Source organism: Canis lupus, chromosome 5, assembly GCF_011100685.1.
Source record: "Canis lupus familiaris isolate Mischka breed German Shepherd chromosome 5, alternate assembly UU_Cfam_GSD_1.0, whole genome shotgun sequence".
Classification (NCBI taxonomy): Eukaryota; Metazoa; Chordata; class Mammalia; order Carnivora; family Canidae; genus Canis; species Canis lupus.
Genome location: NC_049226.1, coordinates 39,357,728 through 39,384,643, shown reverse-complemented (window position 1 = coordinate 39,384,643; position 26,916 = coordinate 39,357,728). Strand labels below are relative to the sequence as shown.

The following is a 26,916-nucleotide window of genomic DNA, read 5'->3' as shown; positions in this document are numbered from 1 at the left end:
GTAGAGTTTAGTGATTCATCAGTCTTATGTAACACCCGGTGCTCATTACATCACGTGCCCTCCTTCATGCCCATCACTCAGTTACCCGATCCCCCTATCCCCTTCCCCTCCAGTGACCCTCAGTTTGTTTCCTACAGTTGAGACTCTTTTATGGCTTGTCTCCCTCTCTGATTTCATCCTATTTTGTTTTTCCCTCCCTTCCCCTATGATCCTTTGTTTTGTTTCTCAAATTCCACATATGAGTGAAATCATATATTTGTCTCTGATTGACTTATTTTGCTTAGCGTAATACCCTCTAGTTCCATTCACGTTGTTGCAAATGGTAAGATTTTATTTTTTTGATGGCTTAGTAGTATTCTGTTATATATACATGTATATATATGTATATATACACCACATCTTCTTTATCCATTCATCTGTCCATTGACAGATGGGCTCTTTCCATAGTTTGGCTATTGTGGGCATTGCTGCTATAAACATTGGGGGTGCAGGCGCCCCTTTGAATCACTGTGTTTGTATCCTTTGGTAAATACCTAGTAGGGCAATTGCTGGGTCATAGGGTAGTTCTATTTTTAACTTTCTGAGGATACTCCATAGATTTTTGCAACCTTAATGCCTTCCAACTCCAAGCAGCCTCTGGATTTCTTGAATTTTTGGCACATCCTGGTCAGTGACAAGAAATGTTCCTTGGTTTGTCTGGTTTAACCGAGATCCTACAGAGCTCACCCTGGAGGTGGAGAGCCATGGAGCCACCTCAATCCCAGATCCCAGGGATGGACTGCACCAGAGTCCCCTTCCCCATTCTTTCCCTGTTTCATAAGCTTTCCAAATCCCCTTGAGTATATCTAAAGAAATTTTTTTGGGGGGGAAGCTGTAGAACCTCTCCTCCAAGATACAGATGTTGGGGTCCAGGCACCCTGGAATCATCCTGGGTGCCTTGGTGCCCATGTGGCAGATACTAAGTACACTGTGTATCCCTATCCAGTGGTGATCCCTGGGAGCTCCTTTCTTTTAAGGAGCTGGATGCTTCCTGTCTCATCCTTTGGCCATGTGTTATGGGCTGAATTCTGTCTTTCTCTCCCAAATTCATATGTTGAACTCCTAAACCCCAGGACCTCATAATATGATTGTATTTGGAGACAGGGTATTTATTTATTTATTTATTTATTTAAATATTTTATTTATTTATTCGTTAGAGACACAGAGAGATAGCAAAGGGAAAAGCAGGCTCCCTGCAGGGGAGCCTGATGCAGGACTTTATCCCAGGACTGTGGGATCATGCCCTGAGCCTAAGGCAGATGTTCAACCTCTGAGCCACCCAAGTGCCCCTTCTGTTGTTTCTATAAACCAGTCTGTGGTATTTCATGATGGCAGCATAAGGAAACTCATACACCATGCCCAGGAACATCTTATTAGGTGGACAAAGGGACTGTTTCTTGCTACATTCCTCTTTCTAGGAACCTTGGGGTGGGACATGTAGCTGGGAGAGCTGTCTGAATGGAGCTTTTTGTGGAAGGAGACACATTCTTCCCTGACTCCCCGAATACCCATTTGCGAGAAGGCAGTATGGGCAAGGTCAGGGTCAGGGACCTACATTCCTTTCTTAGGTGCCTCATGTCCAGTTCTATGAGATGGGACGGGATAAAGGGCTGTCCTATCGTTGAAGTCCTGACACTTTAGATCACTTGAAAAAATACAAACAAAAATTTTGCCTGGCCAGTCTCATAAAGCAATGTAGGCTTTTCACAGCAGAGCTCAGGAATCTCTAATTCTTTCCAGAGCGACCATAGACACATGTGGTCTGTGGCTGAGCCTATGGGGAGCAAATGATTCACACAAGAAGAGAAGTTTCGGGGCTAGGCCTAGGAGGGGCCGGAGCCCATGGAGAGACTTCTGAGCTGCCGTCCTCAGCCTGAACAACCTCGCTGCCTCGTCATCACTGCAGCTGGCGGCCGTCCAAGCCTCGGGCAAAGTGATGACTGAGCTTCCTCCGGGAGGGCGGAAACAGTTAAACTCCAGTGACAGCTGCAATCCTATAGGCGTGGTTTTCTCGGTGGACTTGGGCTGTACAAGACCCAGGGCCGAGGGGCAGAGGAAGGGCAGTTTCAGCGCCAGAGTCTTCCAAATGGCTGAGCTGGAGCTGATGGCTCCAGGGCCACTGCCCGGGATCACCGCTCACTCTCTGGCCACCGTCAGCTCAGACTCTGGGTCGGGCAGCCCGGCAGAAGAAGAGGACCTGGGCTCCCCGGGGAGCCCCCAGGAGGAGACAGAGGGGAGTCCTGCCAGCGAAGGGGAGGCGGAGGTCCTGTGTGACTTCTGCCTGGGGACGGGCAGGGTGAAGGCCGTCAAGTCCTGCCTGACCTGCATGGTGAATTATTGCGAGGAGCACCTGCGGCCTCACCAGGAGAACAGCAAGCTGCACAGCCACCAGCTGACCGAGCCCGTGAAGGACCGGGACCTGCGCACCTGCCCTGCCCACCGCAGCCCACTGGTGGCCTTCTGCCGCCCCGATGCGCAGTGCATCTGCCAGGAGTGTGGCCAGGAGGAGCACAAGGGCCACGCCTGGGTCTCCTTGGATGCCGCCCGCAGGGACAAGGAGGCGAGTGCTGGGGTCCATCCAGGAGGGGGTGGTGGGGAGGTGGTGGGCGCAGGGAGAGGCTGGGCCACCGCCCCCGGGGCTGCCGGCTTGGCTTCTGTGCTCCTGGGTCCTGACAAGGGCTCCAGCCCTAGCGCTTGGCTGTTCCTCCAGGGTAAATATCTATTGCACTTGACTTTGGAAACTGAAGTAGGTCACTCTACTCCCATCTCCGACCTGCTGCTCCTGGACTGTCTCTGTGTGTGTGTCCCTCTGTCCCTCATGCCTGCTGCTTACCTGTCTCTCACTCAGCCTTCGGTGACGGATGTGTGTTTGGGTGTGGGGTGCAGGACTTGTGGGGCTTAGGGCAGTGACGTCTCCTTCTGGCTGGATCTGTGTGGCAATTGTGAAACGAAATCTTGGCAGAAATTCAAGAGAAAAAAAAGTCTTTTTTTTTTTTTTTAACTTTTAATATCTCTTTTCTTTTCCCCTTTACCCTAAATGGGAGACCAGTAGAAAGTGCTCCTCTAGAGATAACCTGGTGTGAAATCTGAGAGCTTGAAAACCACTAAGGTAGCATAGAATTGGAAACTTACCCCCAGGTACCATGTCAAGGAGGGCTTAACTTAGGGAAAATAGAAATTCCTCATCAGATAGAGGTACCAGGAGGGACCAAGAAACACCATGCTCACAGCCTGTAATTTAATTCCCATCAGATAGGATGTTTTCTGGAACAACCAGTTTTTCTTTACCCTAAAGCTGAAAACATGGAGAAGTTCTTGGGAATGGATTTAGCTACCTTTTTTTTTTTTTTTTTAAGATTTTACTTATTTATTTGACAGAGAGATAGAGAGAGAGAGAGAAAACGAACAAGCAGGCAGAGCAACAGCCAGAGGGCGAGGGAGAAGCAGGGTCCTCACAGAGCAGGGAGCCCAATGCCAGGCTCGATCCCAGGACCTGGGGATCATAACCCCAGCAGAAAGCAGATGCTTAACTAGGGGAGCCACCCAGGTGCCCCAATTTAGCTACTTTGTATTCCTTGTTTCTCATACTTGGACTTTCCTTTTTTTTTTTTTTATTAAAAAAAGATTTTATTTATTTATTCATGAGAGAGAGAGAGAGAGAGAGAGAGAGAGAGAGGCAGAGGGAGAAGCAGGCTGCATGCCGGGAGCCCGATATGGGACCCGATCCCAGGACTCCAGGATCACAGCCTGGGCCAAAGGCAGGTGCTAAACGGCTGAGCCCCCCAGGGATCCCCATACTTGGAGTTTCCATGAGTACTTTATTTTCTTTCTTAGTGGGAGTAGTGTAGTTGACTTTTCTCCCACATTCCTTACATTCATACCGCTGGCAGCTCCCTGTTTGCACAGCACAGGGCGGGAGACCCCGGACAACTCCTTGGTCCAATGTTCCTGGGCAGCAAGGGGAAGGGCTTTCTGGGAAAGGCACTTTACTTGCCAGGGCCCCTCCTCCATGTCTTTTCTCAGGCATAGAATTTTATCTGGTGTTAGTGGGAATTGTTCTGGAAAGCTCCAGATGCCAGTGAGTCACCATTCCCAGCTCAGGAAGCCACTTGCCAATTGCTTTCATTTTTTCTGGAGTCAGGGAATGTCCTGTCAGGAAAGCAGTACACTGCCTCTCATAACCAGGACGAGGTTCTGTGTAATGCTTTTCTTTAACCACGGAGATGCTCTGTATCAACAGATGGTTGAGCAAAATGGGCTTCATGGAGCATTGCTGTGTGCCAAAGGTGGATTTTCTCATTCAGTCCTCAGATAACTCTACAGGGTGGCAATTCTTTTTATCTTCACATTTTGTCAAACGCATACAGATAACTAAGTCATGGAGTGAGGAGAGGATGCTTTTGGAAAGCCACCCTACATGGGAACATGAGTAGAAGACCCCAAGATCACAATATTATAACCTTGCTTTTTTTTTTTTTTTTTTTGTACCAAAATTCTGCCACACACAGAGCAGAGATATTAAGACAAAGTAAACTGCTGTTCTTTTTGGGTATAATATCTGAATGTTACTATATTTAACTGGAAGAAGTGATGCATATACATGTTGAAAGGCCATCTCCACCAAGCGTTGTAATAGATTATATCAGGAAAAGGTCTCCCTCTCATCCTGGATCCCCCCCTACCTCCTTCCTCAGGCAAACACTACTATCTCTGCTTTCTTCTGTTTCCTTTCAGAAATTTTGTGTCTGAACCAGTAGAGATGCAATATGAATTTTAAACACAGTGTCAACCAACTGGTGCATCACAGAGTTAGGGAAGAGTGCAGTAGAGCATATACAGAATCCCAAATTCAGGCAACCTAGGGGAGGGCTGTGTAAGGTAAAATAAGAACTGGGTAAAGGGCTCCAGGGCAATTTTTGGTGTTGAAAAGCCATCACGGCTACATGTACAACCCAATAGCCTCATACCCCAGATTTTTGGTGAGGACCCCAGTTCAAAACCTCTACCTTTCTGGTCTGCATAAGAGCTCTCGTCTTTTCTATCTTGTGTCCTTGTTTTCGGCTCAGAGAGCAAGTTTACTTCATAAGTACAGCCACACTCTAGATGGCTCTGCCAAGTCTTAGGAACCAAAAGATTTCTTGTAAGGAGGCCAAGAGACCAGCCCCGAAGACACAGTGGCTTGATGAGACTGCAAATGCCACCAGGATTATTTTGAAAGCTTTACTAGAGACATAATGAAGGCTCCAGAAGCCTCGTATCCCCTTCAGCTAGGCCCAGCCTGCTGGAGCAGCTTGCAGAAGGTCACTTTGGATGGTGTTAAGGGCTAATTATTCAAGCAGGCGTGTTTTTGTAGGAAAGTATAAATGGCAGGGTCAGCCACGAGGACAAAAGTAGCTGAGAACCTGCATGGCCAGATCTGCAGGTGAACCAAGTGAGCCCCTGCTGAAGCTCCCCTGGTCTCTAACTATGCCAATGGGCAAAAATTCTGGATTTTGGAGGTGGGTATTCTTTGTTCTTTGATCTTTGATCTTCTATCCTGCTGGGCTTCCAGAAATACCCCCCACACCTCAAGTCTTCCTGAATGGGACTGATGGCCGCTCCAGGCCAGCTTCCTAAGGCCCCTTTGCTTTCAAGGTCAGCCGGCCTTGCTGTGTACGTGCATTCATGCATGCGTGCCTATTAAAACTTGGATCCTTTGGCCATGTTCCTGTTCTGACTCAGGAAATGTATGTGGGTCTTTCCTATTCTTCCTCAAGCTTATCAAGCATCATGGATTGCTTCCCATCGACAGGCTGCACTGTCTGTCCATTAGAGCTTGGACTCTAATGAGGAAGCCAAGGCATGTTCTGTGGCTCCTCTCAAGTACCAAAGGGCTGAGGCCACAGAACCGCTCCATTTTCCAAGATGGAGTTGTCAGCGGGAGTGAGGTCAGGACTGGGTTCTTGGAGGTGGGAAGATCTGCCTCAGATCATGGGTCTACTAGGGACAGGCCACATCACATTGCGCCTCAGCATTGGTTCCAGAAAGTTCAGGAACTGGAAGTGACTCCATGTAGAGCAGGAGGCAAGTTTCTGTAAGGCACAAGTAGTCATGCTTCTCGGGGGAGCAGTTAACCAGCATCATAAATAGCCTGTTTGATGGCAGCCAAAACACACACAGGGTGGAGGGCACTCAGGAAAAGAATTTCTTCTAGAAATTCTGAGGGATGCCTTGGGCTCAGTGTTACATAACTTTTTTTTTTTTTTTTTTTTTTTTTCCTTAAACATTCTACCAGGCTGTATGCCTTTCAGGAGCAGGGAGGGTGTCCTACTTGACTGGACTGGCATATGGTAGGTTCTGGCCAATTGTCTGAGGAATGGAACCAGGCCAGGTGGAGCTCTGGTGCTACCTACACACAAACTGTCCAGCAGGGCCGCCTGCTCGTGTGGCTGGAAATACAGAGGAACCTGGACCAGCTGCAATTTCCTCTTCTCATTCTTCCGTTAGTCCTCTCTGCATCTCTAACCCCATGTCTGACCCCCAAGCTCTGGGTGCTACTTTCCCCTGTAGGTAGAAGCAAGAACAACTCTGTTAACCCATTCCCGTGGCCCTGCACCAGAGGAGAAGAGAAATGATTTGACAGAGATCTGATAGGCCTTCACACCCCAAATACTATACCTTTTACACCACATTTGTCATTACCTCATTGAAGTAGGTAGGACCCGGGGCAGCCCAGGTGGCTTAGCGGTTTAGCGCTGCGTTCAGCCCAGGTTGTGATCCTGGAGACCTGGGATCGAGTCCCACATCGGGCTCCCTGTGTGGACCCTGGTTCTCCCTCTGCCTGTGTCTCTGCCTCTCTTTCTCTCTCTCTCTCTCTCTCTCATGAATAAATAAATAAAATCTTAAAAAAAAAAAAAAAGAAGTAGACAGGACCCCCATGCTCATCAATATAGGGCTGTCTGCACTCATGGGCACCACCATCCAACTTCTGCGTAAGGTCCACCCTGGCCCCAGAGTGGGTGGATGGCTGACATCTTGGTAAACCCTAAAGCCAGAGCCCGAGGCAGCCTGTCCTTTTCTCAGAACAGGAATAACTGGAGATACAGGTCTCCCAAAGTGACTCCACCTTTGTGGCAATCCCGAGTGCCTTCCCTTGCTTGGGGTGACTCACTTAGAGAGGTCCCCTATAGGGACTTAGGAGTCCTTTTCTCCTTTTATGGCAATCTGCAGGCAGGGGAGAGAGCCCTCTCCCTGGTTCCTCTCTGGGAGTCTCCCTGTGGCTCTGGATCATGCTGGGGCTGCCGACGCCCATTGTTTGGTTGTGTTCAGAGTGTGCTCACTACCGTTAAACAAGCACTTTGTGTTTCCCCCTTCCCTGGAACAGGTCACTGTGTAATAAAGACTACCACCAAATAGGCCAGACCCTTCCCCCATACCTAAACAGGTGTCGGGGGCAGGGGTGAGGGGTCACAAAGCTCCCCCAGCTCCAAGTCAGCATCCCAGATCCCCAGCAAAACAAAATAAGGAAGTTATCTGCCTTCTGCAGAGTGAGGGGAGGCCTCTGGATGGTGGAGAGTTGGGGGCGGGGCACTTCTGCCAGGCTTCGGTGGGAAAAAGCAGAGACCCATTTTGCCTTCTGAGTTTCCTTAGGGTGCAAATGGCACAGCTTCCAGTGCTGACATAACCTATTGAAAGCCTTTAAAGCTATTCTTTTCTTTTTTTGCTGACTCATGCCCTTGTAAGGCCTTCGAAGGCTGCAAAGGTTTGGGTATCATGCCTTGGCACACTTCTTGGCAGAAAGTGCTTAGGGAGTCTTGGGAGGGGAGAATGAAGCAGGCAGTGGGGTCAGAGAGGCAGACCCGAGGTTCTCAGGCAGGCACTGGCCTAGGCCAGGAGGGCTGGCTCTGCCCCCCTTCAGGAGTGATGAGTGTGTGATGGAAAGTGGCCATGGTAGCAATGGTCAAGAAGAAGTGCACCCATGATGGCATTTGGGGAGCACATACAGCGTGCCAGCTTCTAGAACACATTCGCATTAACACATGCTATCTCACTAAGTCTTTACAAAACCCCCATGTGTTGGGAGTTATCCCAATTTAGTTATCCCCATTTCGCAGGTGAAGAAATGGATGTCTGGAGATGTTAAGAAGATTTTTCCAGAGGATCAGCTGCTACGTAGAAAAGCTGGGGTCGGGATGCCTGGGTGGCTCTGAGGTTGAGTGTCTGACTTTAGCTCAGGGCATGATCCCAGGGTCCAGGGATCGAGTCTGGCATAAGGCTCCTCGCAGGGAGCCTGCTTCTCCCTCTGCCTGTGTCTCTGCCTCTCTCTCTGTGTCTCTCATGAATAAACAAATAAAATCTTTAAAAAAAAAAAAAGAAAACAAAAGGTAGGGTCCCCACCCTTGGCTCCGGCTCATCCTCCTTGTTAGGTTATTCTGGGGGCAGAGGGGCTGGGCTGGACTCTACTGATGAACCGTGTGACGCTGGTTGTTATCATCTGTGAAATGGGGTCAGTGGTACTTAGCTAATGGGGGTGTGGTCAGGGTAATAGGAGGTCATCCAGCTAAATTCTGGAAGTCATCAGACCAGCGCAGCACAATGTATGTGCTCGAGGCATTTTTGGCCTATTCGTGTTGAGTTCAGCCCCAGGAGGCGCTGCACACAGCTGACCTTTTTTTTTTTTTTTTTTAAAGATTTTATTTATTTATTCATGAGAGAGAGAGAGAGGCAGAGATACAGGCAGAGGGAGGAGCAGGCTCCACGCAGGGAGCCCGACGTGAGACTCGATCCCGGGACTCCAGGATCACACCTGGGCCAAAGGCAGGCACTAAACCACTCAGCCACCCAGGGATCCCCACACAGCTGACCTTTCATGTCCCTTTGAGGCCCCCCAGGCTGGCTTCTGAGGCAGCTCCCAAGGTCAAATACTCCTTATTCTCCTTACCATGCAAGAAGGGTGGATAGCCCCATGGCTCCTAGGGACATTCTATGTACACTCCTCAACACCGTTTTTCTCTCTTCTTAGGCTGAGCTCCGGGAGACCCAGTTAGAACTGGAACGGAAACTCAGGTTGAATGAGAATGCCATCGCCAGGCTCCAAGCAAATCACAAATCTGTTTTGGTAAGGCTGTTCTGGGTCACCTGCCATGTGTCAGCACACCTGGCTGCTGCTGTAGGCTCAGTCAGGCCCATCTGGCCTTTTGGGACACGGGGTTGCAGGCCTACCCTCCTGGTCCATGGGCTTTTGCTATGAAATTAGTTTAAGGTTCAAAATTGGCAAGTGATTTCTGTTTACAGATACAGCGTAGGAGGGACACCTGGGTGGCTTAGCAGTTGAGAGTCTGCCTTTGGCTCAGGTCATGATCCTGGGGTCCTGGAATGGAGTCCCATATCAGGATCCCTGCAGGGAGCCTGCTTCTCCCTCTGCCTGTGTCTCTGCCTCTCTCTCTGCGTCTCTCGCAAAGAAATTAAATGTTAAAAAAAAAAAAACATTGTAGGAGCAAGATTAATCCTATTATAACAGCATTCTTGTTTTTACACTTGCTTATCCTTTTTTGATGAGTAAAAAGGTGTGTGTCGGGGAGTGGAGAGGATATCTAGCTAGAAGTCTGAGAATCAGACAGACTCAGGGCTTCTCCTATGATAGGAGGGTGTTTTGCATGGCAGTGTCACCAGTCCTGTGTGCTGGAAACCAGAAAAAGGTGTGGAGAACTGCTTGCTTAGTGGATGGTAACTTAATAAGGCCAATTGTGTGCCAGGCTGCTTGCTTTTAGTCTCTCTGGTTTATGGCCAGTTTCCATATAAACTCTAAGTACACCCAAACAGTTCCACAAATACTTCTCATTAGTGGAAAGCCAAACCATCACTCAGAAAAGAATGCAAAACACCTAAGCTATCGTAGTGACTCAGTAGCAGCATCTTTGCATTCCATGAATGATTCGATCCAACTATCCATCCATCCTTCCATCCATCCATCCACGTCTGATGCATGTATCCATTTTAATTTAATTTTCTCCTTCTCGGTGTTTACAACTAACTGGCTGTGAAAGATCAATACCTCTTTTGCACTCACATCATCTTATGAAAATAAGAAAAAGAATTGTCCCTTTAAAGTCTTATAAATCTTCAGATATTGTTGATTTCCAGGCTCAAGATAATCTAGAGAACCACATGAGCATCTTGCCTTTTTTTTCTAGCCCTTTATTTTTCAGACACTTCCATTCCTACTCAGCTCTTCCCATAATTGTGTGGTAACTTGGGGAGGTAGTTATCACAATGGCCAACATGTACAAGGGACATGTATGCACCAAGAGGTAACAAGACTGGTCTGGGGCCCCCAGATTGATGGAACAGGAACCTGGAATTGTTGTTCCCTCAACCTAAGAAACTCAGGACATTTAGAGGCACGTGTACCAACCTCCATCTCTCTAAACCATAAACTTCGATACTTTGATATGCTTGTGGCCCCTCCTCTCTTTGGTCTTTACTTGTCATTATTTTGGTGGTAAATAGAATCCTTTGCACATTCCATTTACATGCAAGGAAGAAGTATTTCTCCGTAAAATGGTTTAGGAAGGAGAGGTCACATTTGACAGCAGAAGAGTCAATCCTCCAACTTCAGTCCAAGCTTTCTTCCTCAGGAGGGCCTTGGTGGAGGAGAGGGATGTGGATTCTTTAAGATTCATACTTCTCAGCTTCATGGTGTGGTGCTTCCATGAGAAATTTGTGATTGCCAGACTCATGTCAGCAAGAAACTGTCAGGGCGATTTGGAGAACAAAGTTTATTACTCAAAGGTCCTGGAAGGCACAGAACGCTGCCTGAGGGCCACACTGCCCTACTTCAAGGTCACAGGAAAAGAGAGGGAGGGAGAGGTACAGACCTGGGATCTGCCTTTCCTGGAGTTGAAGGCGGGTGTCGAGGGTTTCATGGGTTCACTCTTAGTTGGCTTATTTAAAGCATAAGAGCAGGAATTCAGGCTTGGGAAGAAGCAGGGTCACTCAAGGGGTCAGTTGTCTAGATTTCAGGGCTTTCTGAAAGAGGAAGCTTCATGGGTGGGGGTGGCCCGATTCCTTATCTGGTTGTGCTGCTCTTAGCTGTGTCCCACAGCTGGCAATATGTTTATTCCAGATGGATGCCTTTTGAAATTGGTGCTTCAGGGATGAGAAATTTAACGTTGGGCACATACACGACAGCTGCTCTTCTCTACAAGCTCTTCTATGTCTGGGCTTGAGGAATTTGGAGAAGATCTCCCATCTGCCTTCCTACTTAGTCCCTATTACAGGCTCATTTGTTTCTAATTCTGTTCAGCTGCCCCAGCCTTGAGGAAACCACGAAGTGATGGGGCAGTTGGCATGAAAATCACAATGTAGAGAGGCTCTACCCATCTCCCTGCCCCCAGTAGAGATGCCCTTGCTTCCCTTCCCCTTCCTTCCTTTCCCAGTAGATCAAAGACTGGGCCACCCCTAGGCTCACTTGTGGGCTTGTATTCCTGAGTCCTGGCCAAGCAGAGTCCCCAGCCAAGCAGAGCTCCTCCTGCCTGGTGGCATCATTTCTTCCCATCTCCCTCCAGACCTTGAGGCTTCCACATGCCCTTGGGCCCAGAGTGCCAACCTTTCTGAGTCCTTCCCTTTCCAGGCCCTTCTAATTCTCCTCTTCCCCTCCCCATCCTTCCTGCCAGGGGACAGAGCTGCCCTAGCAGCCTCAGCCTGCGAGCTATCTGTTGTTTGGGCTCCCAAAACCAGGGATGGCCCTTACTCTCAGGAGGGGGAACAGAAAAACAGCCCTGGAGGGGTTGCTCTGATTGCCCTCAGATGGGATTGGTGTGGGTGGGGATGATGGTGCGGGTAGATTGAGGCAGGTAGAGAACACACTGTGGGCTGTGGAATGAGGTGAGGAGAATATGAGCAAAGGAAAGTGTGTCTAAGACAGTTGGATGAAGTTTAAACTGGACAGTATCCGAGGGAGCTGTTAGCACCGGTCCTTAAGAACTAGCAAAGGACAGAGGAAAGCATTTACACTTGGCCTGATGTTATAAATATGATGATGACTGAAGGCATTTCTAAAGGATGTTCATCCTGTGAAAGGGTAGAAAGTACACATGCACATGCCTACATGCCATCATGCAAACCCTTAGTGTTTATCACACGGTCGCTTTGTATTTTATTTGGACACCCCCTTCCTCCTGCCCGGGGTATGCTCGTATTGCCGTGCTCAGGTGCCAAGGCCACCTACCCACACCCTAAACATTTTGTGCCTGGTACAGAAACCGTGAGCTTCCATGTGTATTCAGTTCGATGGACTCATGATGCCATGAAACGCAGAGAAAGCGAATTCATGCTCCTGATTTGTTCAGAGAAGCTAAATGATCAATTTCCCTTCAAGAAATATAACCATCAAGTATACTGAATACATGCATTGCCCTGGTAGGAGAAATGATTTTGGATACTTGAATGGTAACCCCAGACTGTCAGAGCTGGCAGGGTTCTCAGAGATCATCGAATGACTGAGAGATGATGGGACACCTGGGTGGCTCAGGGGTTGAGTATCTGCCTTCGGCTCAGGTCGTGATCCAGGGGACCTGGGCTCCAGTCCCACATCGGGCTCCCCACAGGGAACCTGCTTCTCCCTCTGCCTGTGTCTCTGCGTCTCTCCTGAATAAATAAACAAAATCTTTAAAAATAAAGAAGAAGTCTGAGAGACAAGGTTGATGATGGCGAATTACCCTGGAGGGCAAATCCGCTTTTTCCAGCACCCCAGGGTTCATAGGCGAATAAAACCTTCCTTTTACAATAGAAAATCACTCCCTACCTTACGGGTTTCTCGGGTTTAGGGCCCTGTGTGCTGAGCTTCAAGAAGAGTGAACGCCTTGCTAGCATGTTCTTCACTGCCCCTCCCTCCCCAGATGTCCGTGTCAGAGGTGAAGGTGGTGGCCGAGGAGCAGTTTGGGGAACTGCTTGCTGCCATGAGGAAGGCCCAGGCCGACGTGATGCTCTTCTTGGAGGAGAAGGAGCAAGCGGCTCTGAGCCAGGCCAACGGCATCAAGACTCACCTGGAGCACAGGGGCGCACAGATGGAGAAGAGGCAGCAGGAGCTGGAGAGGATCGCTGCCATCAGCAACACTGTCCTGTTTCTGGAGGTACGAGGGCAGGGGGGAGGCGAGGGGGGCGGAGGCAGAGGCATCGGGCCGCCAGTGCCGGGGAGCACCCTTACTCTGCTAGGCCTGTGGCAGATGTGGGGAATGTGGGAATGGAACTGCTCTTTGATAGTGGGGTGCACGGGGAGCTGCGGGGAGAGAACGGCCTATGCACAGGTAAAGGGGTTTAAGAAAGCGCAGCTGATTTGGGGGGAATAAAGCGCTTTCCTAAGGCTGGGGCGTGGGTTGCTGAGCACTTAGGGATGGAGGTGAGGCTGGCCTGGCCAGGCAGGCATCTGGCTGTGAGAGAACTTTGTTCCTCTGCTCCAAGTCACCTACGCCAGTGGAGGATTTCAGCGGGGAAGTGATGAGCTGAGATCAGTGTACCTGGCAGGGGTGAGGCTGGAGACCTCTTGCCCTTCAGAGAGGGCTGCATGTGCTGGTTGAGCTAGTAAGGCTCAGCAGAGATGGGACGTTTATTACAGGGCGATTCCTTATACACTAAGCCTCGTGCCATTAGGGCCACATCTGAAGGACGCGTAATCTTGCAGAGATTGGGTATAAATTCCATCATCCCAGATGTGTCACTAGATAGCTGCGTGGTTATTAACTAAGTCACTTAACCTCTCTAGGTCTCAAATGCCTCATTTGTCAGACAATCAGGCCAGAGTCAATAACTTTCCTCCTTTATTATTTTTTTAAAAGATTATTTATTTGAGGGAAAGAGAGAGCATGAGCCAGAGGTGTGGGTGGGAGAAGGAGGCCCCCCAGCCCCGAGCCAGTACCCTAACCCAGGGCCCGATCCCAGGACTCTGACCTGGGGCTCAATCCCAGGACCCTGGGATTACAGCCTTGAGCCGAAGGCAGACACTTCACCGACTGAGCCACCCAGGTGCCCCAAAATGCTTACCTTTCTATCTATCCTGTGGGTTGGCCTTTTTCTTCTCTTTCTCTACCTAACCATTTTGGTACAATTGTTTTTTCTTTCTTTCTTTTTTAAGATTTTACTTATTCATGAGAGACACACACAGAGAGAGGCAGAGACACAAGCAGAGGGAGAAGCAGGCTCCATGCAGGGAGCCCCATGGGGGACTCGATCCTGGGTCTCCAGGATCACACTGAAGGCAGCGCTAAACCCCTGAGCCACTGGGGCTCAACAGAAGCAGCTGTTTCTATTGCTAAGTTTTCTGCTATAGCCAGTGGGCCTGCAATGCTCCAGCTGAGTTTGGATTTTGATACTGTGTTGCATCTGAAAGCAGCCTTTCCTGATCACCCAGTTGATTTGAAGCTTAGGCAATTTAATATGAATATGTACCTGAAAGCACTGTTCAAATTCTAAAGCACAGTGCAAAAATTAGAGAGAGCCTGTGTATGGGATTGAACGGACAAGGCAGAGGCAGCATTCCTGTCTGAGGACTTGGTCCTGGATCTTCCAAGTGCTGCACCTGCTCCTCCACTCACCCCTCCCATAAGCCATGGCTGGTGTTTAAATTCTGAAAAACAGGGGTGCTTGGGTGGCTCAGTCTGGTAAGTGTCTGCCTTGGGCTCAAGTCAGGAACCTGGGGTCCTGGGATCAAGCCCCATGTGGGTGGGGTGGGGGTGGGGTGGGGGTGGGGCCCCTGGGGTGGGGCTTGCTTCTCCCTCTCCCTCTGCCCCTCCCCCTGAGCTCGGTCTTTCTCTCTCTCTCTCTCTGTCGCTCTTTCTCAAATAAAGAAATAAAACCTCTAAAAATTTTTCTAAAAAAAGAAAGAAAAAAAGTCCTTCAGGAATGAATGTAGCAGGCAGGAATGCTACTGTTGCTATTTGGGCTGTTGGCACACACCTTGTTTTTGTTCTTGGTCTGTAGTCTGGGAGGTGCATTGGAGCTGTTCCCAGGCAGCTAGCTCTCTTGATTCTTATTTTTTTTCTTTTTCTTTTTGTGTGTGTCTCTCTTGGTTTTTAAAAGCCCATTTCCTAGTTAAAGAAAAACAACCACAATCTCCCCCCCCAAAAAAACCCCAAAACCCCCCAAAAACCGTAAATAGCTTGCTATGCTGTTGGGTCCTGAGCCAGACATGTTGTGCATGCTTGCTTTGTGAAGGGCACATTACCATCAACCCATTTTGCAGATGCAGGAGGTGATGTAATGAGAGCAGACCAGTTTCAGAAATACAGAAATGAAGGCAAGTTTGCCACGTTCCCCTTCCTGCAGGAGTACTGCAAGTTTACGAACACGGAGGACAGTGCTTTCCCCAGTGTTTACATAGGACTCAAAGATAAGCTCTCGGGCATCCGCAGGGTCATCACAGACTCCACGGTGCATTTAATCCAGTTGCTGCAGAACTACAAGGAGAAGCTCCAGGATTTCTCCAAGGAAGGTGAGGAAAGCTGTCTGAGTCCTGGGCTGTGGTATGTGTTTTCCTCAGAATGTGAGGGAGGGCAAATCAGGGAATTTTCAAAGCCATCCTTTGGCCAGATGGGTTGCTAAGGGACACTTACCATGATGGTTTTATTTTATTATTGAGATCCAGAGAAGCTGAGCTAGTACATCCCGCAACTGGGTGAAATTTCTATGACTAGTTTCAGAGGTTGCTAACACCTATACTTTTAAGTGAAATCTAAGCCATTCTGAGATCATTTTCCAGCATATTTTGCTTCACACCCATGAGAGAAATCACCCACTGAGCATGATTGTCTCTGACACGACTAGAGTGCAGCTCTTTGTTTTCTCCCGGGGAGCCAAGGGAAGAGTGGCTGGGATGTCCTGCTTCTTAGGTTCTCACCACCTGGACAGGTGTGCATTCATAACTCTCTGATTTCCTAGAGGAATATAATATCAGCACTCACGTGTCTGCTGTTATCGAGCGCAAGTATTGGACCTCAAAACCTGAACCCAGCACCAGGCAACAGTTCCTCCAATGTAAGTTGCAAACAGCTTCCCTCAACCACTTATTTGATGTTAGTGTTTTGCTCTGTTGGAGCAAGAGCATCGGCCTTCATGAAAGTTTCAGATTCTTGCAACCTCAGGTCTACTCCTAAATGGAACATTAAAAAACTTTTTATTTTTACTTTTCATCTTGGAGGGAATTTCAGATTTACAAAAACAGGACAAAGAATTCTTGCATACCTTTCATCCAATTTCTCCAAACATTAACACTCTGTATAACTGCAGTGCATTGACCAAAACCAGGAAATGAATGTTGTTACACTGCTATTATCTAATCTGTAGAATTATTCAAGTGTTTCACCAGGCGTTCCAACTAATGTCCTTTTTCTGACCCATAGTCCGATCTAGGGTCACAGACGTTTTCCTGCCTCCTTAGACTCCCCCAGTCTGGGTCCTGTCCCTTACTTTGTCTTTTGTGAGCTTGGCACTTTGGAAGATCCTGGCTAGTTACCAAATGACTCCCTTTGAAGTCTGGCTCAGCTGGAATTGCATAACCCATTGTCCTGTCATGATGTGGTGTTGACCTGGTCTGTTCCCATGTTTTTTGTTGCTGTTGTTGTTAGCATTTTTTAAAACACTGTATTTCTGGTCGGTACTTAGCAAGTCCCAAGAGAGGCAGGACTGTTGAGACTCAAAATGTTGAGACTCATTTTTATGACATTTGGTGAATTAATCTTTTTGGAACATGCCGTTGAACCCTGCTACTGCTGGTTTCCTGGGGGTGACCACTGGTTGACTGTTAGACCCCCTTTTTTTCCAGTTATCACATGGAGCCTCGGGTTCCGAGGACTGTCTCTGTTTTTGCCCACAGCTTCTGCGTTTTCCCAGGACCTCTTTACTTACACAGTTTCCTTTATTTATTCTCTCCTGCTTCCCAACAGAAGCACATCTGTATTTTTATACACAGATGTAATTAGTACAAGAAACCGAAAAAAAAAAAAAAAAAAAAAGAAACCAAACAGCCCTTATTCTTAACATGAAGATAAATATGAAGTGTATCCTATTATAACCTATCTTCTTTGCCATTACAGAAGTCTTTTTTTCACACCTAATATTAACTTTGCCTCTTTGGGTATCATTATGAACTTTGAGCCTTTTATAGACTCAGATTGTTCGACCTGTCAAAGTCGTGTGGCTCAAACTGCCAACTTGATAAGTGGGAGCCACTCTTTCTCCTTTCAACCGTTTTTTTTTTTTTTTTTTTTTTTTTTAATTAGACTTATTTTAGAGAGAGATTATTTTAGAGTGAGATGAGGGGCTGAAGGAGAGGGAAAGAGAGAATCTCAAGCAGCCTCCTTGCTGAGTGTAGAGCCCTATGTGTGGCCTGTCCCAGGACCCTGAGATCATGACTAGAGCTGAAACCAAGTGTCAGCTGCTCAGAACCGATGGAGCCACCCAGGCGCCCTGCCACTCTTTCTCCTTTAGGTATTGGCATTCCGCCCTTGAAATCCTGAAAAGTATCGTTGCTTTCTGGCACTAACAGAATATTCCAGACCCATTCTGACTTTCTTGTCCCAAGACATTGAGTCACCTACTTGCCACGAAGTTCTGGATGCCCTTAGATGAGAAGAATGTTATCGTTCAATACCTGGATGTTAAGGATTGCCAAAGGAGTTGGTCAGTAAAAGTCTGCTGCTGGTGCTATTGGGAACCAGAGCTACTGGTGCTATTTTAGGAACACAGAGCTGCAGGTAGTTTTAAAAATATGCCTTTTTTCAGGTGCCTGGGTGGCTCAGTTGGTTGGGTGTCTGTCTGACTCTTGGTTTTGGCTCAGGTCATAATCTCTCAGGATTGTGAGATTAAGCCCCACATTGGGTCCCCCAATCGGCAGGGAGTCTGCTTCTATTTCTCTGCCTCTGCTCCTCCCCTCACTCATGCTCACTCTCTCTCTTTCTAAAATAAATAAATCTTTGAAAAAAGATGCCTTTTTAAAACACATTTTTGAGATATTATTGACATACGACTTTTATTAGTTTTAGGTGTACAATATAATAATTTGACATATGCATATATTGTGAAATGATCATCACAATAAGTTTGGTTAACATCTATCACATGGGGACTCCTGGGTGGCTCAGCAGTTGAGCATCTGCCTTTGGCTCAGGGTCTGATCCTGGGGTTCTGGGATCAAGTCCCACACTGGGCTCACCACAGGGAGCCTGCTTATCTCTCTGCCTATGTCTCTGCCTCTCTCCCTCTGTGTCTCTCATGAATAAATACATAAAATCTTTAAAAAAAATCATCACCTCACGTAGTTACCGACTTCTTTTTTCTTATGATGAGAACTTTTGAGATCTACTCTCTTAGCAACTTGCAAATATGCAATATGGTATTTTTAAGTATAGTCACCATGCTGTACATGACATCCCCTGGACTTATTTAACTAGAACTTTGTACCTTTGACTGTCTTCAAAAATAAGGAACACTTCATGAATTTGCATGTCACCTGGACATTGCTAATTTCTGTATCATTCCCATTTTATATATATGCTGCCAAAGTGAGCACCTATATATCTAGGTCCTCAGTTCACATTCCTTGTTCCTTTTTAAAATTTTTTAAAATTTATTTTTAAGAGAGAGGGAGAGAGAACTGGAGGAGAGGCAGAGGGAGAGAGAGAGAGAGAGAGAATGAATCTCAAGCAGTCTCCACGCTGAGCATAGATCATGACACAGGGCTTGATCTCACAACCCTGATATCATGACCTGAGCCGAAATCAAGAGTTGGACACTCAACCAACTGAGCCACCCAGGCACTCCTTCCTTCATTTTTCCTTTTAACTTCTTAGATTAAAAAAAAAAAAGAATTTCTTTACCTAGACACAAAGGAATTTGGAAAACTCTGCTTAATCCAAATAATTTTTTATATTAATAGATTTCAAATAGACTCAAATGCGCTAGTTCATTTGGAAAATATATTCTGAACATCTTCTCTGAGCTAGAACACCGGGATAGAGTCCTATGTGAAATGTGGAGTGTAGAGATTAGGAGGAAGATAAGCATGAAAAAAACACATAAATAAATGGAGTATACACATTGTGTTGAGTACCATGAAGCTTGAGAAACGAGAGTGCTCTGAGAGAAAGTGGTGGAGAGTCGCAGAGAGCCTCTTTGAGGACACGAACCCTTAGCTACAATTTGAAAGGATCTGTAGGAATCACCTAGGCCCAGGTGAGGGCGATGATCATGTCATAGAGGGAATGGTCTGGGCTAAACCCCTGAAGTGGGCTCAGGGTTGCATGCTTCTGAGGTCAGGGTGCCTGGAGCATGGCAATCCAGGGCTAGTGGGCAGGAGACAAAGCTGGGGACACAGGCAAGGGCCAGTCATGCACGGCTGTGCAGGCTGGGAGGAGGGATCACTGCTTTATTCCATGGGCAAGAGGCACCAATCGGGGTCTTGAAGCTGGGATGACATGAAATACCTAAGCCTACACCCTGAAACATGCTCCGTGGCCTTGTGGCAGAGAAGTGCTGGAAGAGGTTCAAGACAGAGCAGCATGGTCAGCAATCTAGTCTATTCTGGACTAGGTTGGGGGTGAAGCAGTAGTTTGGACAGAAGAGGAATCTACAGAGTTGATGCTGTCTGTGTGGGGGAAGCAGGTGGTGAGGATGACGGGAAAGAAATTTCAAAAATAACTTTAGTGTGACTTGAGCAACGGGGTGCATGGAGGTGCCTTTACTTTTTTTTTCTCTGGAATCAGGAAGAGAATATGTTTCAGGGAACGTTTGAGAGTTTACCCAGCTAAATGTTGGTCAAATTAAAAAAAAAAAAATGACTCAAGTGTGGATGTGTGAGTGCCTGTTTTCACAAGCCCTTGCTGACACTGAGAATAGTGAATAGTGCATGGCTTTCAATACATACTCGTTGAATGAACAAATGACTAGACCAGCAGATTTTCTTTTTTCTTTCTTTTTTTAAAAAAGATTTTATTTATTTATTCATGAGAGAGACACACACACACACACTCTGAGGCAGAAACACAGGCAGAGGGAGAAGCAGGCTCCATGAAGGAAGCCCGATGCGGGACTCGATCCCAAGACCCTGGGATCATGATCTGAGCCAAAGGCAGACGCTCAACCACTGAGCCACCCAGGCGTCCCAGATTTTATTTCTTGATTCAGTTCCACAGATAACACAGTAAATGCCAAGCAATCTGAACTTTCAGAAGGAAGGAGGTAGAGTGACTTGTGGTCTCTGTTCTCTGGTTTTTGCCCACCTCTTTTTTGCGGGGAGCATCGACCTGTGCAAACAGAGAAGAGGAGAGGGATGTTGATTCATACTTGGGAGGTGGGCTGGGTTGGAAGTGTTCTGTCCCAAGCAGCGGCCAGTTCCTGACCTGCCTGCCTGCCCTTCTTCATCCCCTCAGATGCATGTGACATCTCCTTTGACCCGGACACGGCACACAGGTATCTGCGGCTGCAGGAGGACAATCGCAAGGTCACCAACACCACGCCCTGGGAGCATCCCTACCCGGACCTCCCCAGCAGGTTTGTGCACTGGCGACAGGTGCTGTCCCAACAGAGCCTGTACCTACGCAGGTACTATTTTGAGGTAGAGATCTCCGGGGCGGGCACCTACGTTGGCCTGACCTGCAAAGGCATTGATCGGAAAGGGGAGGAACGCAACAGTTGCATTTCTGGAAACAACTTCTCGTGGAGCCTCCACTGGAACGGAAAGGAGTTCACAGCCTGGCACAGTGACACGGAAACACCGCTCAAAGCCAGCCCTTTCCGGAGGCTGGGGGTCTATGTCGACTTTCCAGGAGGGATCCTCTCCTTCTATGGTGTGGAGCCTGATGCCGTGACTCTGATTCACAAGTTCGAGTGCCGGTTTTCAGAGCCAGTCTACCCTGCCTTCTGGCTTTCCAAGAAGGAAAATGCCATCCGGATCATGGATCTGGGGGAGGAGCCCGAGAAGCCCATGCCAACTTCCGTCCAGGCTGCTCCCTAGACCCCCGACTCTTGCTGACCACCAAGATGGGGTGGCAGCTTGCATCTTAAGGGTGACTTGGAGATGGAAACATCTGCCAGTGGTAGCTGGCTTTAGGAATCACGGGAGTCCCTGCACCAGGAGGGAGGTCCCTGGCTTTTCCCTTTTGCTCCCTGCTGTGCTGTTCCCTATTGTATAGCACTCCCTAGGTACCTACACCCTGTTTCTCATCTTCTAGTGAAATTCTCCTGTTCGGTCCGGTGAATGTCACACTGTGCCTGGACTCAGTGACCAGGAATCCTCAGATGATCAAAAAGATTGCAGAGCAATCATGCATAATCCGTTGCAAACTCTATTTTGCATTTCCTACGCCACAGACACTATTCTGGATGCTGCATGGCCATTGATTCCACCTTCACAGCCTCCCCTTGGGGAGGAGGCTCGTATCATCCTCATTTTGCAGAGGGGGCCCCTGTGGTCCGGGGAGGGGGGTTAGTTAACTTGCTCACAGTCATTGTGCTCACACGGTGAGTAATTGGCACAGCTGGGATTCGAACCTGAGCAAGCTGACGTGGAGATTTTAACCACTACACCTTACTGCCCTCCTTATTAGATCATGGGTATTGTGTGTAAGGAAATAAGCTACACGAAGAACTCCTTGGTGGGGACATCAAGCATCTTAAACACTCGGCATCTTTGTACGCACTCTTTCTGGCTGGGCCATGCAGCAGGGACCTCACTACCTCACACAACAGCTCATCCTAGTCTTGGATAGTGAAGATGATAAGAAATATCTTAACAGAGTCCAAGTCTTCATCCCTGTGACCTCTGAGGAGAGTCTCACCTCGAGATGTGGACTTGTCTGATCTCTCATTCAGAGGCCAGTCCTTCAAATATTTGAAGACAATTCTCATGCATATCATATCCTCCAGGGAAGTAGTCTTGTTTTCACACTACATTTCCCACTTTCCTTCATAACTTCTGGATCTTTTCCTATGAAGTGTATCAAAGCAAGTCTCTTCCTCTTCAACCGTCTGATAGTCCTTTTTCAAGAGTACATTTCTTTGTGTCACTTGTCTTGTTTCCAGAGACCCCATCCTGTATTTATATCCAAGGATTTATACACTATAGGATTTGAATTTTTTATCGTATTTTTTTAAATTTGAATTTTATTGAGTTAATCTTTTTTTACTTGAATTTAAAATTTCATTGCATCACTGCTGCTTGCTGAGACACTTTTGATTCATGATGCTGTGCCTAATAGATGAACACTCCTTCCTATCCTGGTATCACCTACAGAGTTGGTAAACATTTCTTCTGAAGTGTTCCTCTTGCTGATACATATTGATCAGGGTAGGGCCAGATATGGAATCTGGCAGCCCCCAGTTCATACATTTTGGGTTTAGTTATTCAGTAAGTTATACTTTGGTAAAACACTAATACAGCCCAGTTTTAAAACTCACTTTTAGCCCTTTATCCACCAGACACCAGGAAGGACTTTTTCCAAAGGCAGTAATCAAGACACGTCTGGGTTTCCTTGCTCCACTTGTCTCACAATGCTCTCAAAAGAGAAAATGAGATCATATGGCCTGCCTTGTATTTATTGAGCCTCTGTGGGTTATTGGTGCTGGCTGCTTTATTTTCTAAATGCTTGCCAACTGCTTGATTAAACCATTTTAAGATTCTGCTGTGAGTTAACATCGAGTTGATGAGTCTGTCATTTCCATAATCTACCTTATTTTTGTTTTTAAAAGCCAAGAGTTTTATGTGTCCTCCAACCTCTACCACTTTTCCTAATTTCTTTTTTTTCCCCTAATTTCTTGCATATTATTACTGCCTAGCTTTTGGTCACATTGGTAAACAGTGTCCATGTTGTGAGATGTAATTTATTTAGGTCAGAGTGCCTGAGCTCTTAGAAAGGAAACTTTAGGGTGTCTCCTCCACTGACTTGAACTTCATTTCTCTGCCAGCTCTTTTTGTTCAGTTTCAGTGTCAGCACCTCCCTTCTTGATATAAAAGATCAAAGCAAAATTGAGAGAAACATCTACTTTCTTTCTGTTATGGCTTCAACTGAGGGTCATTTTTCTTTTTTTCTTATTTTTGGTCCCCAAACTGGAATTGCCTAAAATGAACAAATTTAAAAGAAGAATAAAACATGAGAACAAGGCCTATTTTATACTCTGCCATTTCCCCCAAACTGTGTGTGTGTGTGTGCACGCGTCACCCTTCTGTGTTTACCTACATTTATTTCCTCTTCAATTGTGTAGACGCGTTTGGAAAAAAAAACAAATCTGAACTCATCAGGAACTCCTTTTGGCGCATGGTTGTTTTGTTCCATTACTAGACCATTTGATTGTAGAGTCAGAATATAATTTTAGCCATTACGTAATCGTTCTTGTCTCAACTTTTTGAAATTCAAATGCATATGGCATTCTTTTCCAGGAATGTCTTGGAATCTGAGTAAATTCCCATGTTCTCCTAAGATTTGGGATGAAATGATGAGATATGAATTTTGGCTCAGGTGTGTAGCCCTTATTTCTCTAACCCGGTTCAGCATGTTTTTGGAGTGACTGTCCTCAAATCAAATTGACTCAACATACGTGGCTTTTATAACAGGCAAACCATTATGCTAAGCACTAAGATATAGTGACTCAAAACATAACTAGCTGTATCTTTTGATCATAAGAAGTTGATTTATTTTTTAATTAATTAGAGAGGGAGAGAGACATAGAGTGGGTGGGAGGGGTAGATGGAGAGGAAGAGAGAGAATCTGGAGCAAACTTCCTGCTGAGCGCAGAGCTGGATGCAGGGTTTCGTCCTACAACCAACCATATGAGATCAAGACCTGAGCTGAAGTCAAGACTTGGACGCTTATCCGATGGAGACACCCAGGCGCCCCAAGAAGTTAGTTTATGTATTTATTTAAATTTTAAAAAGATTTTATTTATTTATTCATGAGAGACACACAGAGAGAGGCAGAGACATTGGAAGAGGGAGAAGCAGGCTCCCTTTGGGGGGCCTGATGTGGGACTTGATCCCAGGACCCTGGGATCATGACCTGAGCCAAAGGCAGATGCTCAAGCACTAAGCCACCCAGGTGCCCCCCAATAATTTGATTTAAGTTGAAGTGAAAATGATTGAAACTGAAGAGCTAAATAGGAATCTACTATTCTTATCCCAACCAGGGGCACCTGGTTGGCTCAGTCAGTAGAGCAAATGACTTGATCTCAGGGTTGTGAGTTTAACCCCACGTTGGGTGTAGAGATTACTTAAAAATAAAATCTTAGAAAAAAAAATCTTAGGCTAAAAAAAAGAAATCTATTCAAGATAATATCAGACAAGGCAGTATGGAATACATCCCTCAGTTCCATGTCTAATGTACTGTCTTTAACGTTTTTGGGGGCTGTCTTGAATTTTATATTGTGTTGTTGACTGACCATCTATCTGATGGCTCTCAATCTTTACAGCCAACTGCCCTCATTTTAAGATTCACAACTCCAGCCCCATTAGCCAAAGATATAAATGGAAGAAATGGTAGTGTGCACATTTTTTGCTTCTAAATCCATCATATTTGAGCACGACTCCCCTCTCTCTGCATCCGCGATGCGATGCGTTGGTGGTAGGGTAGGTGGCCTTGCAGGGGGGGCTACTATGTCATGTACATCTGATGTATACATGCAGGACACACACTATGGTAGAGTGACTGGTCGTCCAGTCTTTGTTGGGACATGCTTCGTCTTTATCTTCATTTCTGGCTTATTCTACAGACTTGAGTAAATCCAGTCTCCCTGGAGAGGGGAGGCCAGGTACTGGAAAAGAAGAGGGCAAACAGGTCATCTAACAAAGACTGAGGGTCAGGATAGCTGTGATCAGGCATTTGAGGTCAAAGTCCTTTCCCCTAAATTAATGACTTTCCCCCCAGATTAATTAATGTAGTGACCCTGATTCCTTGGGAGGAAAAGTGTGTGTGTTTATATATAAAAAACTCATATAAAAATAATTTTCCAAAGATCCTACTAAACTACTACAAACTTCAATGAACCCCTTGATCTATCTGAGATGCTTTGAGCTATCACGATTCAGTGTTCTCAGCCTTTTCAAATGATAACGTGCTTCCAGAAGTTTCTGTAAAAACCCTTGTCATCCTTTCTTCTGTTCTAGCCATATCTCCCATGCCGTCTTCCCTGCATCCTGGCCCCATCTTCCATTCAGGCAGTTTCAAGGTTGATGTTTGATGTTTATTTTCCCACAGGATGCTCCAGGCTTTATGCAGTGATGTTAAGGCAGGGTGATGGGTTTCGCGTGTCTGGTTGCTAGCCTCTACCTTGGGGCTCTGGCTGTGGCTGCTGGAAGTATGGGTAGGACCCCGGGCCAGTCGGGAGGGTGAGCAGGTGCTGTGGCAAAGTGTCCAGCAGCCCAGAGTCCTGGGAGCAGAACTCTGCTCACAGGTGGGCTCCTGGTCTGTTTTGTCCAGCTCTCTCGGGGAAGACTAAGAGGCCTGGTCTGTGCGACCAACTTATCTGTACTATGAGTTGCTTTAATGGAACAATAACCCAAAAGGTATGGAGTCTGCTTGTTAGAAATTTTTCTTACTCTTAAACAGCCACATGTTTCCATTTGACAGTATTGTCCATTTGATGGTTCTCACCAATTCTTCAATTCAGCTTTCTTTTTGCTTTTTGCCAAGCAAACTCTGTGCTGATCTCAGTAGCCACAGCCAGTGCTGGTCAGGGCCAGGATCCTTGCAGTGGGCAGGGTAAGGAGCAAGGCTGTCAGATGGAGATGACTCTTTTTATTCTTTTTCTCATTTTGTCTCCATGTCTGCTGTCCTTGATCTGTTCCTCGAATGAGCCACTAGGACTGTAGGGTTTCTTGGTCCCAGTTCAGGGAAGTCAGTGTTCACCATTGCCCCAGACCACTACGTCCTCTGTCCACTGGAATGTATTACTGGTCACTCTCTTCTTCAACTTGGGCATTCTACCAGTGATATTTAGCTGTCTCAACCATCTGGGGCCTCGTTTTCTCCATCTGTAAAACATCGGACTCTCCACGAGTCTTTCAGAGTGCAGCCAGCCCTAAAACCTGGCCCTTCTTTATTCATAAAACACCAGTGATCACTTTGGTACCCTTAACCAACATATCATGTGTTCATCAAAGACAAATGTATAGCTAGAACCCATTAAAAGACTATAAACCGGGGTCGCCTGACTGGCTCAGTCGGTAGAACAAGGGACTCTTGATGTCTGGGTTGTGAGTTCGAGCCCCACATTGGATGTAGAGATTACTTACAAATAAATCTTTTTAAAAAGATTGCAAAACTACTATAGCATAGTTTATTTTTATTTTAAAAAGAATCTATCTATCTATCTATCTATCTATCTATCTATCTATCATCTATCATCAGAGATGCACAGAGAGAGGCAGAGACACAGGCAGAGGGAGAAGCAGACTCCCTGCGGGGAGCCCGATGTGGGACTCCATCCCAGGACCCCGGGATCATGACCTGAGCCAAAGGCAGATGCTCAACCATTGAGCCACAAAAAGCTTAGATTATTTTTAAAAATATTTTATTTATTTATGAGAGAGAGAGAGAGAGAGAGAGAGAGAGAGAGGCAGAAACACAGGCAGAGGGAGATGCAGGCTCCATGCAGGGAGCTCGACGTGGGACTTGATCCCAGGACCCCAGGATCATACCCCGGGCCAAAGGCAGGTTCTAAACTGCTGAGCCACCTGGGGATCCCCCTGTGTTTATTTTTAAAATGAAGTTCTGTTCACAGATTTTGAAACACAAGCATAGCTTATATTGGTGCTTCTAAAATGTGGTTTTCCCACCAACAGCCTCAGCACCATCCAGAAGGTTAATAGAAATGTAAATTCCTGGGCTCCCAGGCTGGGTTTAGGAATCCGGAATTCTG

At 46.8% G+C, this 26,916-nt stretch overlaps 1 protein-coding gene across 1 annotated transcript; it reads left to right on the top strand.

Annotated features, from left to right (window-relative positions):
• The first annotated feature begins 1,878 nt into the window (after positions 1-1,878).
• On the top strand, positions 1,879-23,187 carry TRIM16 (tripartite motif containing 16). The gene is made up of 6 exons (XM_038536959.1): positions 1,879-2,599; positions 9,041-9,136; positions 12,918-13,151; positions 15,340-15,505; positions 15,952-16,047; positions 20,439-23,187. Exons 1-6 carry the CDS (start codon positions 1,976-1,978, stop codon positions 21,020-21,022), a joined length of 1,800 nt encoding a protein of 599 aa, XP_038392887.1. The 5' UTR covers positions 1,879-1,975; the 3' UTR covers positions 21,023-23,187.
• Positions 23,188-26,916: the final 3,729 nt, after the last annotated feature.

Excerpts from the sequence above, each read along its gene's own strand:
- TRIM16 (XM_038536959.1), top strand. The coding sequence starts at position 1,976 with ATGACTGAGCTTCCTCCGGGAGGGCGGAAACAGTTAAACTCCAGTGAC. Across the intron at positions 13,152-15,339 it reads ACACTGTCCTGTTTCTGGAG|GAGTACTGCAAGTTTACGAA; the intron begins GTACGAGGGCAG and ends CCCTTCCTGCAG. Across the intron at positions 16,048-20,438 it reads CAGGCAACAGTTCCTCCAAT|ATGCATGTGACATCTCCTTT; the intron begins GTAAGTTGCAAA and ends TCATCCCCTCAG.